The sequence below is a fragment of the Coturnix japonica genome, chromosome 3 (assembly GCF_001577835.2).
Source record: "Coturnix japonica isolate 7356 chromosome 3, Coturnix japonica 2.1, whole genome shotgun sequence".
Taxonomy (NCBI): Eukaryota; Metazoa; Chordata; class Aves; order Galliformes; family Phasianidae; genus Coturnix; species Coturnix japonica.
Genome location: NC_029518.1, coordinates 70,910,734 through 70,932,270, shown reverse-complemented (window position 1 = coordinate 70,932,270; position 21,537 = coordinate 70,910,734). Strand labels below are relative to the sequence as shown.

The following is a 21,537-nucleotide window of genomic DNA, read 5'->3' as shown; positions in this document are numbered from 1 at the left end:
CAAGTCAGATCCTCTGTTGAAATTCCCTACTATTTGTGCTAAAATTATACAAAGCGGTATAATATAAACATTGTACTAGAAACTAAGAGTACCTAAATCCCAAGAATAGAATCGTTTGCTTTGTATTCAACAAGAGATAATAACATTTCCCATGGTAACTTTTCAGTGTGGTCTACTGCCATGTACAGAGTACTCAAGCTTTAATTAAATCTTAAGTTCTTCTTCTTAGTGATACTCCTCCCAAGACTTCTGATAGATACTACTGATGGGCTGACTTAAAAAAGGAAGATGTTTATAGATTATCTTTTTTTTTTCTTTAATATTTTCATTTGTATGGGAGTGAATTTCATTACTTTAATGCAAAAGTATTTCTTTCAAGAAGGAAAATAGTTGCCACTGAAGTTTCAGCTGATTCTGAGCTCCATCCTGAATTCATCAGTAAAGAGAAACTCAGTCTTTAAACTTTCTAGACATTGCATATGCAAAGCACATTAAAACATAAAACTTTGTAGGAAGCAAAGCAGAGATTAAATCTAAAAACAACAGCAAAATGGGAACAGCAACTTAAATGAACTGTACATGCATTTATCGTTCCTGTAAGTTTGGACATATATAGTTCATTAAAAAAGGTAAATATTAACAGTAACTGAAAGACAATGGAAAATAAGATGTTGACCAGGGAAATACATTAAAAAATCGTACATGTTTCTAAATAATATGTGTGTTTTCATGCTTGGCATGTGGTTTCCTAAATGGCTGTTAATAAATATCTATTTTCCAAAGAAGATGGTTTCAAGTATTCTGACATATGCCAACTCAAACTAGCTGAATTTAAAAGAATAATAGAAGCATTATTATAAATCCTACAGTGATCCAAAGCCTAATTTGGCGCAGAATTGTAGAGAGATAATTCAAAAAGTGAATAATACAATCATAAGTCATTATGTTACAGGAGCAAATCAGAAGTTAGTCTTATTTCAAGACTTCCTTTAGAAAATGCTGTTTCATGCCACCGTTAATCTCCGTTTGCAGCCTGTGCAGCATTCTTTTGAGTTCCCGAGTTCACCACAGCTATTTATCAATCCCTTATACCAAGTGGCCTGCTTTAACAGTTTCTGCTGTTAAAAATAACTTCCACATAGCAGACATGATAGCTCAGAGGTGAGCTATCAGAGAAGGCCTGGGGGAGCTGCTGACCATAGATGTGAAACATGCTCTGGAGTTTGCAGGGTATATTTTGCAAACATAAGACACCAGAGAGGGTGAATGGAAACAAACAAACAAAACAAACAAACAAACAAAAAACAAAACAGCAAGGTGCCTACAGCAATGCAATCTGAAGGCAAATAAAAAATAGAAATGATAAAAAAATCTCAACAGCTGGAACACAGAATGCTGTCTTAGCACTTATCTACAGGCCCGGACAATTCCAGGTCTCAGACAGCCCAGCTTTTGCTACCAAGCATACTGCTACTTCAAGTGTATGATGTGGTTTGTAAAAGCAACTTACTGTACTTGAAACATACTTCTTAACTTCTTCAAAATGTCAGTGGCTCCATAAACATGCAAAAAAAGTCAGAGCTTTGTACAATAAGAAGCAAAAGGATAAACTAATTCAACTGCTCTCATTCAGCACAAACACTATTCATATTATAAAGCAATCAGAATAAATAATTGAAAGCCTTGCAGAGTAAACTTTTAAACCAAGATTCTGAAGTGATACATAAAACAAGTACATTTTGTCTCTTTGCTACATAATTCTCTATTTAATTTTGGAAACTATGATGTGTAGCTCAAGATGTTTTGGAAGAAAATTAACAATTCTTCATGATAAAAGCAGCACTTAATAGACTTTGTAATTGCAGGCATTTGAATTACAGAATTTAATAGTCAGTATTGCAAATCTGGATAAAACTTTTTAAATTCCTGTCTCACCTCCTTTAATCACAAAATCAACAGCACAGCACTTCATGGTCTAACTATTCAGACTATAATCCTTTTAATATAACAACAGAGCAGACAAAATCATCTCTCTTCAGTATTCATTTCTTAAAGGACAAATTTCTTGACTTTACCCTATTCCAAAAATCTCATTTATTTAGACAAGTTTGTATATATTCTTGTTGAACGATGGTAGCATAATGGCCTATAAATGGGATGTATTTGTCTGAAAAGCAAAAGACAGACTTTATGAAATACAGTATTTAAGAGCCTGAGCTATTTTGCTCTGGAAGCTACTTAAATTCTTCTGATAGTTGCTCAATAAATAACTTAATTATTACACCCTAATAGACTCATATAGAACTGAAAATTGTTACTGAGAGAACATTTCACCAGAGCCAGACAAATTAATTCTAAAGACAAAAATATCCTGCTGTTCCACTTCAATAGCTACTATATTCATTTTATTTTATGCTGATACTGTGTAAAAAACCATAATCACAGCATCAATCATGTCTCTACTAGGAGTTCTGCAATGCTAGTGATGTTTAAAGAATTTTTTTAAGTGTTATTTAAACTGTGAAGTACTCAAACAAGTGAAATTGCTGTCTTTCTACATACATACTTCAATCGTTTGTCCTGTCTCTGCTCACTGGAACATGGAAATACTCCAGGATTTAGACAATAAGGTCCTTTAAGCCAGTTCTCATTGACCTTTAAATTGACATCATTTGCACTCAACAGCCATTAAAAGGACAAAAGTGAAGACTTATTAAAAGGGCTTCTTTTTATGGCACGTCCTACTCAACTTCCACTTTAATGAAGAAGTCATTTCTGGAAACAGACACTGTCTTCCCTTTGTACAGCTGACCTCCACAGCTGAAAAGGGATTGAGGACAAGTTCATGTCCCAGTGATACAACAGCTCCTCATGCAGGGAGCTGTAGTGTTAAGAGGCAAAATTCAGAATGGAAGACAGAGTAATGTAGAAAAAACACAAGTAAAATGTGTCGTAGTAGATTGTCAGTGAGTTTTCAGGCATGGAACAGTGCTGGTTTATCCATGATTGAGCTACCTACATATTGCATTCAGTGACCTCTTTGTTTCTGCAATATAGTTGATACAAAGACAATGCTTGGGAAGCCTTCACTCCACATTTCACCCATTCCATTAATTCCTCACCCAGAAAATCTTTTCAGTTGGCAGTCTAGATTTTTACCATTAACTCTAAAACATCTGGTTTATGCTGGTCTATGCACAGGCTAACCCATAGTTAGAAATCCTGGCACATTATTCTATTCCACTTCTGTATGAAAGTGAACTCCTTTGTTCCACCATCAAGACCAAGAAGAAAGGCTTTGGTGGCCTCTGGGAAACACAAGAAACCTTCCAAGATGGGAATTTTCAGGGCACTGAGTCTTTACAGTAACGTAGTTTCTCTGTTGATAGTTCATTCTATCAACAATTTGTCAGCAATTTGTTTTCCCACATGAAAATGTAGGATTATAAACTGATAAGCAGAATAAATAAATCACTGCTTAGTGATATTGTGACTAGTTTGGTGTTAACTTATTCTCACTAGAAGAAGCAAGTCTGTTTGGGTCACTTCCCTTTCCCTGTTATTTTAATATTTGGGATCACTCAATAGCTAGATCATAGAATCATGGAATCATCAAGGTTGGAAGAAACCCAAGATCATCCAGTCCAACTGTCTGTCTACCACCAATATTCCTCCACCAAACCATGCCTTTTAGTACAGCAACTAAATGTCTCTCAAGCAACTCCTAGGACAGTAACTCAACGAGCTCCCTGAACAGCACATCTCAGCAACCTGACCACTTTTTTAGAGAACAATTTTTTCCAAATAGCCAATCCTACTCTCCCCTGGCACAAGTTGAAGCCATTCCCTCTAGACCTATTACTAGGTACCTGGGAGGAGGCCAACCCCCACCTTGCCACAGTCTTCTTTAAGGCAGTTGTAGAGAGCAATAAAGTCTACCCTGAGCCTCCTCTTTGCTAGACTCAACAATCCCATCTTGCTCAGACAATCCCCATAAGACCTGTGCAAGAGACCTCTCACCAGCTTTGTTTCCCTCCTCTGGACATGCTCCAGGGCCTCAATGTCTTTCTTGTAGTGAAGGCCCCAAAATGGAATGCAGTACTTGAGTTGCAGCCTCACCAGAGATGAATGAAGAGGGACAAGATCTCCCTTGCTCCTGCTGGCAACACTAGTACTAGATAACACCACTTAAGAAATTCTTACAAACTTAAAAACTGAAGTAACTTTAACAGTGTTTTATTTAGACTACTGACTGATCATGCATACCCATAATAACATTCTAAAAATCAGAGCTGTGGCTGACTACTTTCCAAATTAAACAAGAGTGCTTGAATTTTATTTAAACACAACTTTCTAAAATGGGTATAGTAACTGAAATCTCGTAGTTTATAGTCTTAATTAAAATCTTAGTAATTTTAAGCGTAATTTTTAAGTAATTTTAATGGTTGGACTAGATGATTTTCTAGGTCTTTTCCAACCTTGATAATTCTGTGATTCTGTGAAGACATGGATGTTAAACTAAAATATTTTAGAAGATTCAATGGAATGTTGCAAGAATAGGTCAAAACAAAGATCAGTTTAGTTCTAACTCCAAAAATATGTCATGGTAGTAGATCCTTAGCATACAAATGATTCAGCTGCACATTCTTCATATATCTATTTCATACTATTTTCTTTTGATATCTAGATTTTAGCCTTTTTTTTTTTTTTTAATTACTGAATTGATTGTGCTACAATATTTTCCATCATTTTGTGTCCATATTTTCAACTATCAAAACCACAACATTTTAAAACGGTAAAATGCAAACGACCTGGCTAGCATTATTTCTGCTAGTATTTCCTATTAGATTTCTAACGTGCATGAATATATGAGCCAGACATGCATCTTAGGACTCTGTCCAACAAAAGCTTTACACAGGGAAAAAACCTGTATGTCCAACTGTGTCTCAGACACAAAAATTGAGAGGCATACATGACTGTTTTTAATAGTATGTTATCCGATGACAACAAAGTAGCAACAAACAAGTTCTTCTCTGAAATTCAGTCACAAAAGAAATGAGTGTCTAAATTTTACCAGTAAAAAAGAGGGAATGTATATCTATATTGTCTACCTAATGTATATTTAATTCTACTCCAAAATACTTATTTCTACCCTAAAACATTCATCTCTTGCCTTTTCCAGAACTTCCTTACCAGGATTGGCATATGGCTGTCTCAAAAACTGTGTGGAAAAAAATCTTCAGAACTGATAAACATAATACATACAACATAATAGATATGAATATAAACACAGGATGTATTATACACACAATAATTTCATTATCGTGCTCTTGAAGGCTGACAATTGTTATGCCTTCTTTTCACTTTAAATTGACTGTTTTAAGATCTATTTATAAGGCTTCTAGTCAGAGACAGAACACTGATTTTAGCATATCCAAGTTACTGAAGAGCTGGAGGCTTTTACTTCCTGTTTTTGACTCCACCAAATACAAGACTATTTTTAAAGCTAAAATGTCTTGTATTCAAAATGCAACAACAGTAGTATGCTGGACTGCTGAGTAATGAGAAAATAACAAACAGAGAAGCTGCTGAGTAGGTAAACAGTGGATTTGGGTGGTGGTGAAGGACGTGCAGCAAATGTACAGAAAACAAGAGCTGGAGAATTTCCAATGTAAGCATACCCCTAAAGGAAAAGCCCTCTGGACATGGACAGAAGGATATATACTGAATGAGCTAATAAAAGCATTGTAATCTTTCTAAGTCACTGGTGTTGTCTCATCTGAAATACTACTGGCTCCTCCTTTTACAACATAAAAAAGGAAACAGTAATGGGAATTACTGGAAATTTGGAAAAAGTTCTCTGCACATTGCCATAGGGTGGGATTCCTCTTCTGCTGCAAAGACCTCAGTGTAAAAGAACATAGTGAATGCTTATCTATCACCTGTAGTAGCTCTTAGCTACATGCTCATGTTGCCTACAAATATTTTGTAAATGTATGCAGTAATATCATATCTTTTTTTATCACACTGACAGCTAGAATAGCTCTTTCTGTACTACAGCATAGTCCCAGGATGGAAGAAAGAACAACTCACATTTCTCTCAGTGCTTCTCAAGCAATAACTTGCAAGTTTAAACACAACACGAATGTGTGAGAGAGCACTCTTCACATCTCCACAAACAGCCACAGAAATGTAGCAGATATTCTTCTGTGATTTTTCTATGCATAAATGCATCCTGCTAAGAAATTCTGCATAATATATTCAAGAGGGTTTCAGAGTACCCACTTCAATGTATTCTGAAGGGCTATTATTTACTATTCTGTTACTCCTCTGCGACAGAAAAATGTTAAATAGTCATTAGTACAGGTATCTACTATACACAGCAAAGATGTCATGGAAGACATTGTAGCACAGATGAGCAATAAACAACATACTGATAACTTTCATTTTAACTACTTCATAACATCTGTGCAGTTGTTGTCTCCTTTTTGTGACAGAGTCCGTTTGATGCCTCAGTCCAGCACAAAGTAATAGATGTAATCTAAAAAGATCTTTTTTTTCCAAACTGAATGGCTTAACACTGAAAGTGTTAGACTTAGGTATAAACAAAAGTCTTAATAAGTAAGCTGTGCCTTATCCTCCTTTTCCAATGTCTTTTAATTAAAAAATAGACTTCCCCCCCACACACGGTTAAGTAATTTCTGACTTCATAGTTCCTGTCTGTATATAGCTGCATTGAAATGCCTCATGTCTCACAGCAAATCAGTTGCATTACTCTAGAGAGAAGCCTAAAGCAAAATAGCATAAGCCATAGATGGTGGCCAGAGCCCTGGAACAAAATATGGTAGAAATATGTCATTACTAAGTAGGTTTCTGAAGATTGAAATTAACATGTTATTTCCCTGAAAGCCATTCCAAACAGAGTTAAAGACACTCTCTCATTCTCCTAAGCACTGTCATTAAGGATCTGACTTTCCTAGGACTACCCACAAAAGTAGTAACAGACTCCAGATACGAGAAACTGATAATTCATGTTCCTGTTTCAAAAACAGGTGAAAAATATATTGGACTGTTCTGTTTGTTGATGGTGTAAACCTGTCAGTTGTCCTAAATGTGCTAGGACAGCAGAGTATCTGTCTACTGATATGCAGGCCACAACTTCAGGACTCTCCAGTGTCAGTCAGTCCAGAAGGAAAGCAACTTTATGATAATTCTGCACATCAGGAAAAGATAAAGTAGCATCAGTTTGCAGACATTACGTGGGATCTTCCACCAGAGAAGATATTTGTTAACACAAGTCAGAAGAGATCCTTACTAAGTCCAGAGACAGGATTCCAGGCATACTATGGGATTCAAATAACAGAAGTGGTTCTATGAAGACAAATGATGGGAAATTCCTACAGCTTGTATTAACTCTAAGCACTGAGTCAGGTGAGATCTCTGGTTGCCTGTTTATGATGAAGAGAGCTTGTATGTACACGATCCTCATCAGATTGACTAAGATTTGTTTTTCTGGATGAGAGGTTTCAAAGGAAGACATTGGTATTTCTTGCACTCTTAAGTGTCTAACAGTCAAGGATAACTCTTTTGGAAGACTCCCTGCTGACTTCAGGAGCTAGGATTATTTCCTGGGAACAGAAGCATTTTTCGTTGGAATAAATACCTGGACTGAAACATAAGCATCCTGAAGGCCAAGAACCATTTTTCAGTTCTACTTGTGGACTAAACAAATCAATAGCACTAGAACTGAGTTTGTATTTTTGAATAAAAGACTATGACCCTTTATATGTAAAAGCTTATTTTTTAGCATACGTTTCTTATAACTAAAATAACTCCAAAATTAAAAAATAAAAATAAGTACAAAAATATTTGTAACTAAAAAATTGTCTAATAACTAATTATTATTCAACATCCAACTGCTTTTGTATTTCCTCCTGAAGCAACTAATAAAAAGGGTCCCTAAAAAGGAACAGAAAATGAAGCTTGAGCATTGCCAGTTCTAAAAATAAACAAACAAAGCAACACAAACTATAAAATCCCAAGGAAAATTGTCAGAAAACTTCCATGAGATATCAGGCTGACATGTTTGCTCAGAGCTTGATAGCCTGTCCTTGAAAAAGTGTTGATCTAAGGAAAGTTACGACTCTCATTGAGGCAAGCAGCTCTTGAAAAATTTGTTTCAGGGCCAAATGATGTTGACAGTTAGGGCACTGTATAAACCTGGCAGGTTGACAGAGGCTGTTTCACTAAGAGAAAAATGTGGTTGATAAATATCAGAGTAGGACAGAGTTAGTAAGCAGATCTCTTCCTTACAGTATTACCTGGTGAATCAGTACAGCTTGTAAGACTTTGGCCAACTCAAGGCATAAAACTAAATAAAATTACTGTATGTTTTATTAAGGAATGTACTACTTTGGGAAATCTGGAAGCTTATAACCAGAAGACTGTATTGTGGGTTGGCACAAAGTCAAAAACTCCCTAAAGGTTCAGGAAATAAAGAGGAAGATATTGAAGACGAACATGCACATACTAATTATTTATAGGGAACTATAACTTGTTGAAAGAAAACCACTGTTTTAAAAGGGCAGTCATATATCTATAGTGAATTTGTTGATATACAGCCTAACTTTTTAAACAGTATTGGCACTAGGGAGAAAAGATTAGTCAGAGAAATGTACACTGTATTTCTGCCCAGTTTCCTGCACACAGATCTGCAAAATGGCTGTTTTAACAACCCACATGAGAAAGGTCTAACAACAACTACATTAAAAATTATCACTCAAACTGTTCTTCCTATGTGGTGAAAAGCATCAGTAAGGAAATTCTGTGTTTCAGAGGAGTCTTTTAGTAGGATGCACAGAGAGGAAGATAATCATATGTCAAAATTCATAGAAGTATAAGTTTCTGCTGGCTCTGAGTTCAGATGCCCTTGAAAAGAGCTATTTGAATCCTTCAAATTTATGGAGAATAGGGAAATTTCAACTCTAATCTCTTACAAGAGGTGATGGAAAAGTGTAAAATATAACACTATAAATCAAATGAGAACAGGAATCCCCTGGAAACATCCAGGATTTTTAGAAAGACATGGACAGGGAAACATGTAAGGCCAGTACATTCATTCTGGCACTCCTGAAGAGAAACCACCAAGGATGGTGTTATAGAAGGACCCTGAGGCTTTCTCAGAAAATTGTAAAGAGGAGAAAGAAAATGATCCAGCTCTGACTGCTGCCAAACATTTTGAGAGTCATGTTTTGAGTAGTTCTGGCCTCATTTCCTCCTACTCATGGCCCAGATGTTCTCCCTCCAGAAAAAACAGAGAAATGCACCATCAAGAGGTACAAACTTAGGCTGAAAGCCAAAAATTCCTTGCTTGTGATGTGTTTTGGGACAAAGTTTCTTTTATGATCGTGATGAGAATTCCCAAGATTACCTGCATAAAAAATCATCCATGCAGCTTGAGAGTAGGAAGCTAACAACAATGAAAGCTTCAACTCATGCAAGACTAAATGAAAGACTGCCTCAAAGTGTGACTTTTGCAAGCACTACGTGCATAGAGAGAACACCACATGGAGGATATTATATTTCACAATATTAGATCAGGGCTATATATTTTCAGTTTAGCATAAGCTATCATTCATGGTTCTGTTCTAAGGTAAAATTTTAATAAAAAGAGAAAAATTCACAAGATGACTAAGTGGTGAAACCTACTGTCAGCATATTGCAAAAAGTCATGAATTTTATGCAGTCCAAGAGAAACCAGATTGCTACATACATATAACCTAAAGCATATCCTAATATTTTCAAAATCAAGGTACAATTATTTTCATTCATCTATTTCTTAGACTCAGATATTGGCTTAATATTTACACAGCACTCTTAAGGCCAAAATGAGACCAGCTGACATCTTCCATGCAAAGATTCTCACAACTCCCTCTGCAAAGTTACTGGCTGGTGACAGACTGAGTAGAACACGCCTTGTGCACAATCTCATGTAGTACGCTTCTATATCACAGTCTAGGAGAAGAGAAAAATTCAACATTTTCAATGTGTGCTTATTCTCTTTTTCCAGCTTTTCAAAGTAAGGAAAAATGTTACACTGGGAGAATCTATTAGCCTTACTTTTGAGTTGAGAAAGCAACACAATATTAAGCTAAGTTTGATGAAGGTAGCAGAGAAGACCAGAACTGTGCCAAAGAGTAGAATTACAGGGTGTCATGAAGGCATTATGGTGCTTTAATTCAGTAGAAAGGCTGCTCAAAAAGGATAAAAAAGAAAAAAAAAAAAAAGAAAGAAAAAAAAAGGAAAAACAAAAGTAAATAATGAAAGGAAAAGCTGTCTGGAAAATGTCAACAGTTGTCATTCTCACAAGAGACAAAAGTGAAAATGACAAACCAACTTTTACTTCAAAAGTGCTCTGTGATGGGCTGCAATTATCATTACTGGTGGACACTTGAAGCCAATAATGGAAAGACTGTATAAAATTAGAAGAAGCCCTGTTGATTATCTGTTATAATGTTACAGAACAGCTTGCCACCTGGCCCATATTGTTAACACATACAACCCATACCAGCACTTGTTGGAGAATGGAACTCCAATACGTTATTTCCAAACAAGGATCTTTCCTTTGATATGTCTTTGTAGCAACACATTTCAGTTTCAGAGACTGCCCTAAATACTCAGCCATGGTGAGTTCAATGACTAAAAAAAAAGAATTCTTAAAAGGCTTTGTAACTTAATGTAATTTTAATATAATTTTATGCTATAAAAGTATCCATTTTTACAAAGTGAAGATACTACCAAGGTAATTATGGAGAGTAACAATCGGATTAATAATGGCTCAGTTTTTCCTGTTTTGCCCAGGAAAAACAATCAAGATGCCCAGAAAAATCCAGGGGGCAGTTATACTGGTGAAGATGTTACTTTAAATAAATCCAGAATTTCTGATCTCAGTCAAGAAAAGAGCACATATCTGTGAGTGAAACAGGCATTCCCAAGGAAGTTCCAGGAACTGAAACTGATTGGCCCTTGTGATCCAAGAGAACTTGACAGCTTTTTGCCTCCTGTAAGTCAAGCCTTGTTTCTGAAGAGACTTGGATATTAGAGGCATCTATCCAAAGGAATTAACAAAAAAATAAAATTAAGTCTCCTGTGAAAACCTCATTAAAAACTGTGATAAAAATTATTAAATGCACTGCAAGACTCAACCTTGTTCTGGCAAACACACTGTTAGTGCCAAGGTAAGTTTAGGTTGGACATTAGGAAACACTTCTTTACAGAAAGGGTAGTTAAACACTGGAATAGGCTCCTCAGGGAGGTGGCTGAGTCACCATCCCTGGATGTGTTGAAAAATCCCCCACATGGGGACATCAGTGCCCTTCAACACATGGAAGTCAATGAACTCAAAATATGAGGGANGCGTAGAATGCAAGTTAGTGGATGTTCCCAGGCATGTACTGGAATAGGCTCCCCAGGGAGGTGGTTGAATCGCCATCCCTGGATGTGTTTAAGAGACGTTTGGATGTGGTGCTCAGAGATATGATTTAGCAGAGGGTTGTTAGATTTAGGGTACTATGGATAGGCTGCAGTTAGACTTGGTGATCTTTGAGGTCTTATCCAACCTGACTAATTCTATGATTCTATGAATCTCAGATTTGTATGTTCTGGACCAATCAGACGTTTCAGTACAGTGGCAAACAAGTACAACCTCAGCATTTATAAGCTAAATATTTGACATACCGAATTGCTCTGTGAAATATGAGTGCTAATAGCCACCAATAACATTCTAAGTGTTCTTTAAACATATGAAAAGAGCTAAACCAAATATATTTTAAAAATACTTATTAAATGTCAATTCAAAATGTAATCTTGCTTAGACCTGGAGAGAATAAGAATTTTAGGTTTCCTATTTCTACTCGTTTGAGGAAAATAAGAAAAAAGGGCAATGTTGAATTAATTATTAGAGAAGAAAACTTCTGTGAGAAGAATTTATTGAACAAGTACCTAGAAGTTGGGGAAGATGTGATTATATATATGTATAATAAGGAAAAAAGAAAAAAAGAAATTAAAAAAAAAATTAAGCTCAGGCTGACATACTTTGCCTCTTATGTGACAGCATCTGAGTAATCATTATGCAGCATCAATTTCAATTTAGATACTTTTAAAATTGCCCCCAGTCAGCTTAACATCACATGACTGCCTCAGTAAATTACTCCCGAGGAGCTCTGACACAGCGGTGTGTCTGCGATAGTTACCAGGGCTAGCTCTTTCTATATTCTTTCTATATTTTCCTTCCAGGAATGGAAATACATAAAGAGTCACTTAACATTTTATCAGCATCGCAAGTCTTCAGAGAGGCAATACTCACTGATTTTTCCTCCCTTCTCTGAGCACTGAGTGTACACAAGAATCTGAAGCTCTTGGGAGTTCTCTCAACTATGTAAAAAGTAGATTTTGGACTCTTAGCGGAAATTTCCATTGAACTTTCCCATATTCATATTTTCTGGCTGAATAAAGCAACTGAAAATATTGTTGTATTGTAGAAAACTGATTATAGAAATAAATTGTTTCTTGGTGAGTTCAGCAAAAGTCATATCATGTACATGCTTTGTTCAATTAAAGAACATTTTACTTAAGTGAAAGGTAGAAACTCTTGACCAGAAAGTTACCCCACAGGGATTCTGAGATATTCCACTACATTCCCAGCATAATCCCTTAAAACATTTATCTGTACATTTTTTAAATCCCTGTATATGCAAACAGTATATCAAACAGATAGAATGGGGAGAATTCTTACAGAGCTCTGCAATCCTTCAGTTACCAACCCCCATAGGAGCCTCATCTTCCCTCGTCTTCATTTATTAGAGACTGGCTATCAGATCTGTTTGTTTCTAGAACATCAGATGCTTGCTCATTACACTAATGGATTGATTATACTAATGAAGCTGAATATTCACAGTGAGTAATGCAATTCTGAGTAGAGTTTTAATTTTACAAGCAAGTGTCAGTTATCCAAATGAGCTTCAAACCAGCAAATTGGGTTATTCTGCAGCTGGTTTTCTTGAGAAATATTGCTTAATCACACATTCAGCTAACCAGCCAAGAATGTTCATTCTATAATTGCAAAACACTGATTCGGGATGAAAAACATCTCGTCTTAGCCACAGTGTCCTTCTGTAACTCTAAGTACATTGTGTGAGCCGATATAGTCTTCTGAAAACACGCAAGGGAAGCAAAAATGATGATCTCATTCACCGATCCCACTAGACACATAACTTTTAACTTTAAGCTACTTTTCCTTAACTCCTTGACTGAATACATAACTTGTAAAGCAGGAGTTTTAAGCTTGCTTCACAACACACAGAGATCCAACCAAATATAGAAAAAAACTTACAGATTTAAACTGGATTTTAACATATTACCTTGCAAATTTCAGTGTAATAAGAATATAAGAACATAAATGTAAGGATATCATGATAAGACTAAATTGCTTATCTTTTATTCTTTTCTTCCTTTTGTATGCTGAAACGTCCATTTGTTTTTCTTTGCAAATTCAGCTTACAGAAGGTGCTATTTATGAGGGCTGTCAATATGTAATACTATATGAGCCACAGTCTAGAATATATTTTCAAGCCAAATAAAGCCGATTGCTTTTCACTGTCAGTTTTGGAATAATTTACAACAAGCTTTCTCTTAGGAAAAAAAAAAAAAAAAAAAAAGAAAACAAAAAGAAAAGAAAGAGATCTCTGTAACAGAACGCATCGGAAGATGAGAAAACATTGGTATTTCTTAAGTAGCAAAGAATCTGCCAAAGGGGACACTTCACAGACTTTTCTTCTGAGACCTATGATGAATGCTGGAATCAGCTGAGTGCTTGGGGAATGTAAGAGTAGGAAGCAAGCCACTGTGAACATAACTATTGGGAATTTGCAGAGGAACAGTAAACATCCGACTTGGCTGATGGTCTTCTTTCTTAACAAAAAATAACAGTTTTTATGAGGTTCTTATGAGATTCAGAAGACTATAGATGTTTTTCAGCCATCTTTACTTCAATGATTCACTAAAACATTCATTTGAAAGTGGTGAGGCAATCCAGCAAGACTAGATACAAAACAAACTTTTATAAATATCTTTCACATCTCCAAAGACAGTCAGTCATAAAAAACAAAGCTCACATGTAGCTGGGAAAGCAGCAGACAGTTGAATACAGCCAAGGCTGATTTCAGTAGCTCAAGAATAGAACTGAATACCAACAGGCGTGTCAGTGAAATGTTACTTAATATTGTTTCAAACATCATTCATTCATTAGCAGCTGAACTGCAGTGAAAAAATGTCAAATAGGGGGTTGCCCTATAAATCACATGGGGTTTTCTTAGGCTAAAAGGTTAAGGAAGCTATATTGGTAGTTTGAAGTAGTGATATATTTTGAGTAGTGAATTTGCTAACTTTCACTAAGGAAAGTAACTTATTTATTTTTTAGAGAAAAATCTTTCCAGCGTTGGCAAATAAAGTCGTATTTTAAGAACATACAAATGTTAGGACACTTAAAAAGCACCTGTACCTTGCTCTCTGACCAGGCAGTCACTGTTTAGAATATTTAAATACATTATCAGAATGTAATTTCACTACTCATATGCCAGCTTATTGGGCTGTTGTTTTTTTAAACAGAACACGGGAATATCCATGGGGAACATAGCAACTTCATGCAATGTTACATGTACTGGTAGTTTTATATGAGTTGAGAGTATTCAGCTTGCTTTTTCCCAAGAGTGCACAGTACCTGTATAACTGCTATTATGCTTTGCTTTGTGACCAAGATTTTTCTGCAACATCCTATATGGCAAGAGATATCAAAACAGTGGCAGTTTAGACATAGATTTAATCTACCAACAAATATTCTGGAGGGTCGATAAAGGCACTATGGTGATAATACTGATATGAAAAAATATGACTTCTTTTACTAGGCGAGACACCTAAAACCCAGATTGCTAAAGAGGCTTAATCAAGCATTCTTGAGGTATTTTTGAACTTCTTGCTGCCTATAGAAGTGGGAATTTTTGTATTGTGTAATTGGCCAGATGGCTGTGACTCATTCAGTCACAAGGCCAAAATGATTTTTACATTAACAACAAAACCTTGAAGCCCTAAGCCTTGTACCTCAAATACCTCCTGCTGAAGACAATGTCAGCAGTCATTTGTTCCTTTACTCTTGCAAACCTGTTTTTGATCACTGTTTAAAAAAGAAAAAGACTGATGTAAAATAATCCATTTCTGTTAACAGAATTATGCACATATTGTTCATTTATCTCTTCTTTTTCTAGAAAATGGAACCAAATGATCCAAAGTATTGTTCTGTTTTCTATTTGGAGCAAAGATGCATCATTGTTCACACTTCCGAGCCTCAAGAACTGTTTCTGACTGAAGCAAACTGTTGCTTTTGTTACAGAGATTGCCAACTTACACAGGTCCTAAAGTCTGAGTGCACTGCTGATACACACAACTTTTTCAAATAGCAACCACCATAAATCTCAGACTCTGTGATGATTAAGAGACAAAGTTAAACAGAAGTCAACAGAAATTGCATCTTTTTCATACCACTTCCTCAATACCCTATAAGTACTCCAGTAGCCTATGAAACCACAAATTATCAGGCAGCAAAACAGGTGCTCTGAGAATTATTGATCATTTGTATGATGTCCATATGTACACACTTAACAAACCCCTAGACTGTATACATTCTATTTTCATCTATGTATGTGTATGTAGAACACCTATAATGTAAATATATAGATAAAAGTCAATACTCTTAAGGTTGATAAAACAAATTTAAGACAAAGGATCCACTCTTTTTTAGTGTTCTAACATGCGTCTTGGATTGCAAGAAAGTCAAATTAAGTTGAAGAGATTAAAAATGTATCCATGTTTGACACAATTAAAATAAGCGCTTACCTTCTAAATGCAACACAAATGATTGTTTAATGTAGATCAAAAGTTTAACTTGATTTATCTCAACTATTACAGTTTTGGCTTACATTCAGCAATGTTAGAACCCCCCCATGCAAAAATCTGCCAAGAAGAAAATAAGATACAATTACTTTTATTTGAAACTTACATACCGTGGCCTCCGAAATGCTAAACCGTAATGCTGGCACGCCAGTCCCACAGTGGGAGTATAAACAATAGGCATGAACTTTTCAATGTCAGATGTCAGCACTTTATAGAAAAGCTTTTCATTTCGATCCTGAAGACTCATTAGTAGAATATATCTGTGGAGAATTAAATATAATTAGGCAGGCATCAAGTGAATATATAAATTCAGAAACAAAAAGGTGCCTAGATAATTAGTTAAAGCTATGTTTGTACTGCAACAGCCTCTTCTCCTCCTGTCTAAAATATTTAAATTCCTCTTTGTCTTAACAACAATACTATTTCAGACATAAGAGATATCTAACTGGTTGAGACAGTGAAGCTGAAAAGATGTTGGCATGTTCACCACCATCAAGAAGCTAAACCTGAGCTGATCCAGGTATAAAACATTATGCTGCAAGACAATTTTTAGCCTGTCAAAACCTTTAAAATTAAATAGCTATTAATAGAAAAAATAAACAAAAATACTCACTGGCAGGAAAAAAACCTAGAAAATATAGCTTGACCTTTACAGATAAAGATTTTGAAACCAAGATGTTGAAAGTGTACTATAAATACCACCATCATGAGATATCCTGAACTATCTTCCTTTTACATGGAAGTTTTGAATGTTCTCCAGGATTAAATTATACCCTACACTTGCAGCTCTCAGTTGTAAATACATATATAATAATTTTCTCTCATATTAGTACATTTCCTTACAACCTTTAATTTTCCTAGTACTTTATCATGATATGGCATGTCTTTCAACCTCCTTGTGTTCCTGGAGCATGTTCTTTATTAAAGCCTTTCAAGTGAGAACAATTTTCCCAGCATTTACCTTGAAATTCAAGTTCCTTTACATACAACTGCAAATATATTTGATAGCATTTGTTTGCTTCCAGAGGATCTCACGGTAGTGTGAGAAACTATCAGGTGCTCTCAGGTCTGCTCTGTACCAGGGACTACAACCATTCATGCAAGCCAGGCGATTATATTTTGAACAAGTTACCAGTATATTTTTTCTCCTTCTCATCAGTTTTGTTTAAAATGAGAAACAGCTATTTAAAACATTGAAATATCATTTCATTGCCCTTTCTTATTACTCAGATAAATCCTGGATTTTAAATGCTGTAAAGAAATATTTTACAGAGCAAATTAAAAGGTTTTTAAAAAGCTTTTTCAAGGGCTTCCGCTCTGTTTGTTAAAAGTCTCCATTCTGTCCTCGGGAAATAAATCAAGATTTGATTTTTTTATTTGTATTTATTGCTCACTTTCATATTTGGTATATGATTAAAAATTACAAAGATAATAATAACACAGTAAATAAAATCACATTTAAAATATTTCATATTTGACCATAACCAAATCAGTGTAATACTATTATCAGAAGAATATTTCTAGACAAGAACAGTTTTGATCAGAAGGCTGATTTTCAGTGGTGAGTATAAAATATCTCCTCGAACTACTTTCTTATGAGCTTCAGCTTTCTGAGAAATTCCTTTTAAGAAGGAAAACCAAAAACACTCATCCTCAATGTGGTGCTGGTTATAAGGCATTAGACAACTACGCATCTCTGAGTGAAATCCAAGTAATCTACAGAATTAAAACCATGAAGCAGTTTTCAGCATTGTGTTTTTAAAAAAGATATATTTAAAATGCAGCATTTCATGGAATCTTTTACTAAAGACCACATGTAATTAAAAACATAGTGAAAACAAGCAATAAAATGTGGAGAATGATCATTTGTGCTATAAAAAGGGAGAAAAATACTGTCTGTTCTCATGTAAGGAGTCTTGAAAAAGATTTCAGAGAAAAGGTTCAGAAGTAGAAAACCAAGAACTGGCAAGGAAGGCAGTAGAAACTGCCAAGCATTCACATTCTTCCTATGTTATTCTGCTTCCTTGCCTTTACTTCACCTAGGAACTTGTATTGCTAAATTGCTATTTGACTGGTAAAAGAGGGGAGACTTAGGCTATATGTTAGGAAGAAATTTTTTACTCGGAGGGTGGTGAGGCCCTGGCACAGCTGCCCAGAGAGCTGTGGGTGCCCCATCCCTGGAGGCACTCAAGGCTGTGTTGGATGGACCCTGGGCAACATGAGCTGGTGGGGGGCAGACCTGTGCATGGCAGGGGATTGGAACTGAGTGGGCTTTAAAGTCCCCTCCAATCTAAGCCATTCCATGATCCTATGATTCTATCAAAAATAGAATCAAGTACAGTAGCAACAAATGGATGCCAACCAAATATTATCCAAAACTGACAGAAAATTGATACAGCTACTGGAAAATTAGACTATTTCTTATGATAATTTACTCTACATGTGCCCTAATGACTTTTATTTTACAAATTAAAATGGAATTGTGGAACAAAAGCAAACATGTAACAAAAAACAGAAGCATGTTTGCTCTTAGCTTGCAAGACATGAGAGTAAATAAAAGAAACTTGGAAAAAATATACATATATGTGTATGTGTAACTTGTGTAAAGTCACATACTTTTCTTTAAATTAACAGTGCCAATACAGAAATGTTATTTAAAGAAGTGATTTTAAAGAAAAAGTAATTACATGACGTTCTCGGGAAAAACATGATCTGATAGCCCCTCTCTTGGTGCTACCAAAGCTCTGATGGAAGATATGTCTTTCTAAGGGACAAAGACTCTGAAGTCTTTGTCAGTATGGAGCAAAAATAAAGACAATCAGGAACATAAGCAGGGAAAAATCAGATTACTTGCAGAATTTGTTGCAGCTTTTCCACATTAAGTTATAGGAGCAGATTTATTTTCTGTTATTGGCTCCTTTTTTTTTTTTTTTTTTTTTTTTTGCCAAGCATGGCAGGCAGTATACTTGCTTCTGTTTCGCATTCATCTTATATATGAACTTGTGGTATTTCAGAACACGGCGATTCCATACAGCAAGTCAGCAAAGGAATATCAGCCATGCAAAAACATGGAATGCCATGGTACTCTCAGCTTTGCTTTAGGAATTTGCACAAACAAGTTTTCCAATCAAAACCAGAGCAGGCCAATCCTGCCAGTATACAGAACTGTCTTATGCAGCACATTTCATTAGATAATACTCTTCTATCTAAAGTACTTAGTGGCATCTGTTACTGACACATACAAATGCACGTATGTAATCTTTTGTACTGGGATGTAAAACATGCCAAAACACGCGCGTGATCAAATTCTACTTTAAGGGAAAAAAAACCACTAGCATCCTTTTCTTCTCAAACACTGCTCTTATGGGAAGGAAGACTAGGTGCATGCTGGAAGTACCTTTTTGTCTAGAATTATTATCTTTGTCTTCACTAGAAAGCAAGAGACATATGCTCTTACACAAGCTTGTCCTTTAACACCTCAGTTTTCAGTTAAAACAGTCAAAGTCTTCTGCCAGTCTCCATCAGTGACAGGACTCAAGTAGTCACACAGGAGCAGGATCACATTTCCTTCTCCTTATAGTGCATTTCAACATGAATGTGACTACAGGAGGCAAGAATTAACATACTGACTTGAAGGTTGGTATTTTTTTAATTTTAAAAATAACTCTGAGTTCACACACATACAGTGTTCATGTTTGCAGAACATGGTGTCTACTGACACACTCCAATAAAATTTGCTGACACTTAACTTATACAAACAGTTGCAATTCACATTTTGCACGCACAAGATTTTCACACTCAATTCACACAAACTCTGTCTCTGAAAAGAAGCCCAAGTTCATAACCTGTAAAGGAAACGTCTTGTGTATGCAACTGCTACTAAGTTTTCTGTCTGTTTAGCCCGGAGTAGAGGAGCTGAAGGGAGGCCTCATGGCAACCAGACACTCTTCACAGGGATGGAAGGGCAGCTCTGAGCATTGCTCTCTGGTGTCAGTGATAGGACAGGTTCTATGCTTCTATGAAATGTACACCTACACATGTACCAGTTAAGTGTTTTTATTTTGCTAAAAATGGAAGAAAACACCTCTACAGTATAACTCATAGAATATTTCTTTATCATGTTGTAGCATGACATGAAGAACTGGGTGTTCACACAGAATACACACGTGATTTCTTAAAGAAAGAATCTCATTTCAGAAGGACTCGTGGATTTATATTTTTTTAATTTATATAATTTTAAGTATTTAAGTTCTTAATTTTCCCAATTTTACATTGATCAAAGGTTATTCAGTGCTTTTATTACATAGCTGCTATAGATTCGTGTTACCAACTGAGGATGTAAAGACCCTCTGGAAATTGCCAGGCTCATATTTTTGCATCAGGCAGGGTCAGTGAGAGCAGGGAAAGACCTAGATTCATCTTTTCTCCCTAGCTTCAGGTGTCAGATAGACTTCCCTTTCCTTTCTTCTAGCTTAACAAAGCAAGTGTTCTGCTAACTACTCCAGTGACAGTGGGAGACCACTGCAATCAAAAGATGGGTCTATTTTTAGATTTTTATGTTTGAAATGGCACAGCATTCAAAATATCAATGATCTATCAGATTGAATTGACATTGGCTTTGTGGTTTTTTCTTTTTCTGTCAGGAAAGGAAAAGGTTATTCAAAGATCCAAAAAGTTCAGCCAAAAAGTAGAGAATAAAGGTTTGTATACATGGCTAACCTCCTCTTCCATTCTGCATTGTTAACTCTACAACTTTCCATATGTGTTGTTTTGAGAAAAACAAGTGCTTTTTTTTCCTGTGACCTGAACTAGGTACAAAAGTTCCTTGCAAGTTAAGAAACACTTCGTAATAAGGTATAAAAGGCTTTTCCCCCCTGCTTTTAAATTACAGATGAATAGAAAATACTGTAGTTCAAGCAGAAATGAATAACTGTATTGTTCAGTAACAAAGTCACTTCTTCGCAGAAGAGTTAAGGAGGAGATGAAAACATAAGGACAGAAGAAGCTCACTGCTATGGTAATATATGTATTTAAAGGATTTAAAGGGAATGTCTCTGTGACAGTTTATTCTATGCTGCACATAGAGACACAGACTTGATCATTCCAGCCTGAGAGTTTACTACTCTGATAACTGATATTTCTCTCCTTGAAATCACTGGAGGCTATCTAATGCAGGAAAGGTATCACAACCATGTGTTCTGCACAGACAAGGAAGTCCATGCTTCTACTATTGTGCCTCTGTGAAAAACAAATATTATGGTAACTACAAATAGACACCAATACATAGGTATCTATAAGATGATGGTTATATAAAGATAAGAAGACAAGTCACAGAAGAAAAAAGCAAGGCACAGGGGAAAAAAATATAGAGGAATGCTGTTGTAACCTATGTAGTTTTACCAAATGAGTATTCCTAAATGCTATCCTTCCCCCAGCCCCCGTCCCCCTCCATGCCCACAGGTTTGTTCTTTAAAAATCTATATTACATAATAGTTTTATAATGCTTTATATATTTAATATATTTTATAAGCATAT

The 21,537-nt window shown here is 35.7% G+C and overlaps 1 protein-coding gene across 1 annotated transcript in view; it reads right to left on the bottom strand.

The window, feature by feature from the left end:
- The window catches only part of ME1 (malic enzyme 1), a 143,151-nt gene that overhangs the window by 83,452 nt on the left and 38,162 nt on the right, over positions 1-21,537 (bottom strand). The window contains exon 4 of the mRNA XM_015858973.2: positions 16,113-16,262. Coding sequence (XP_015714459.1) covers positions 16,113-16,262 — 150 coding nt within the window. The remainder of the gene's footprint in view (positions 1-16,112; positions 16,263-21,537) is intronic.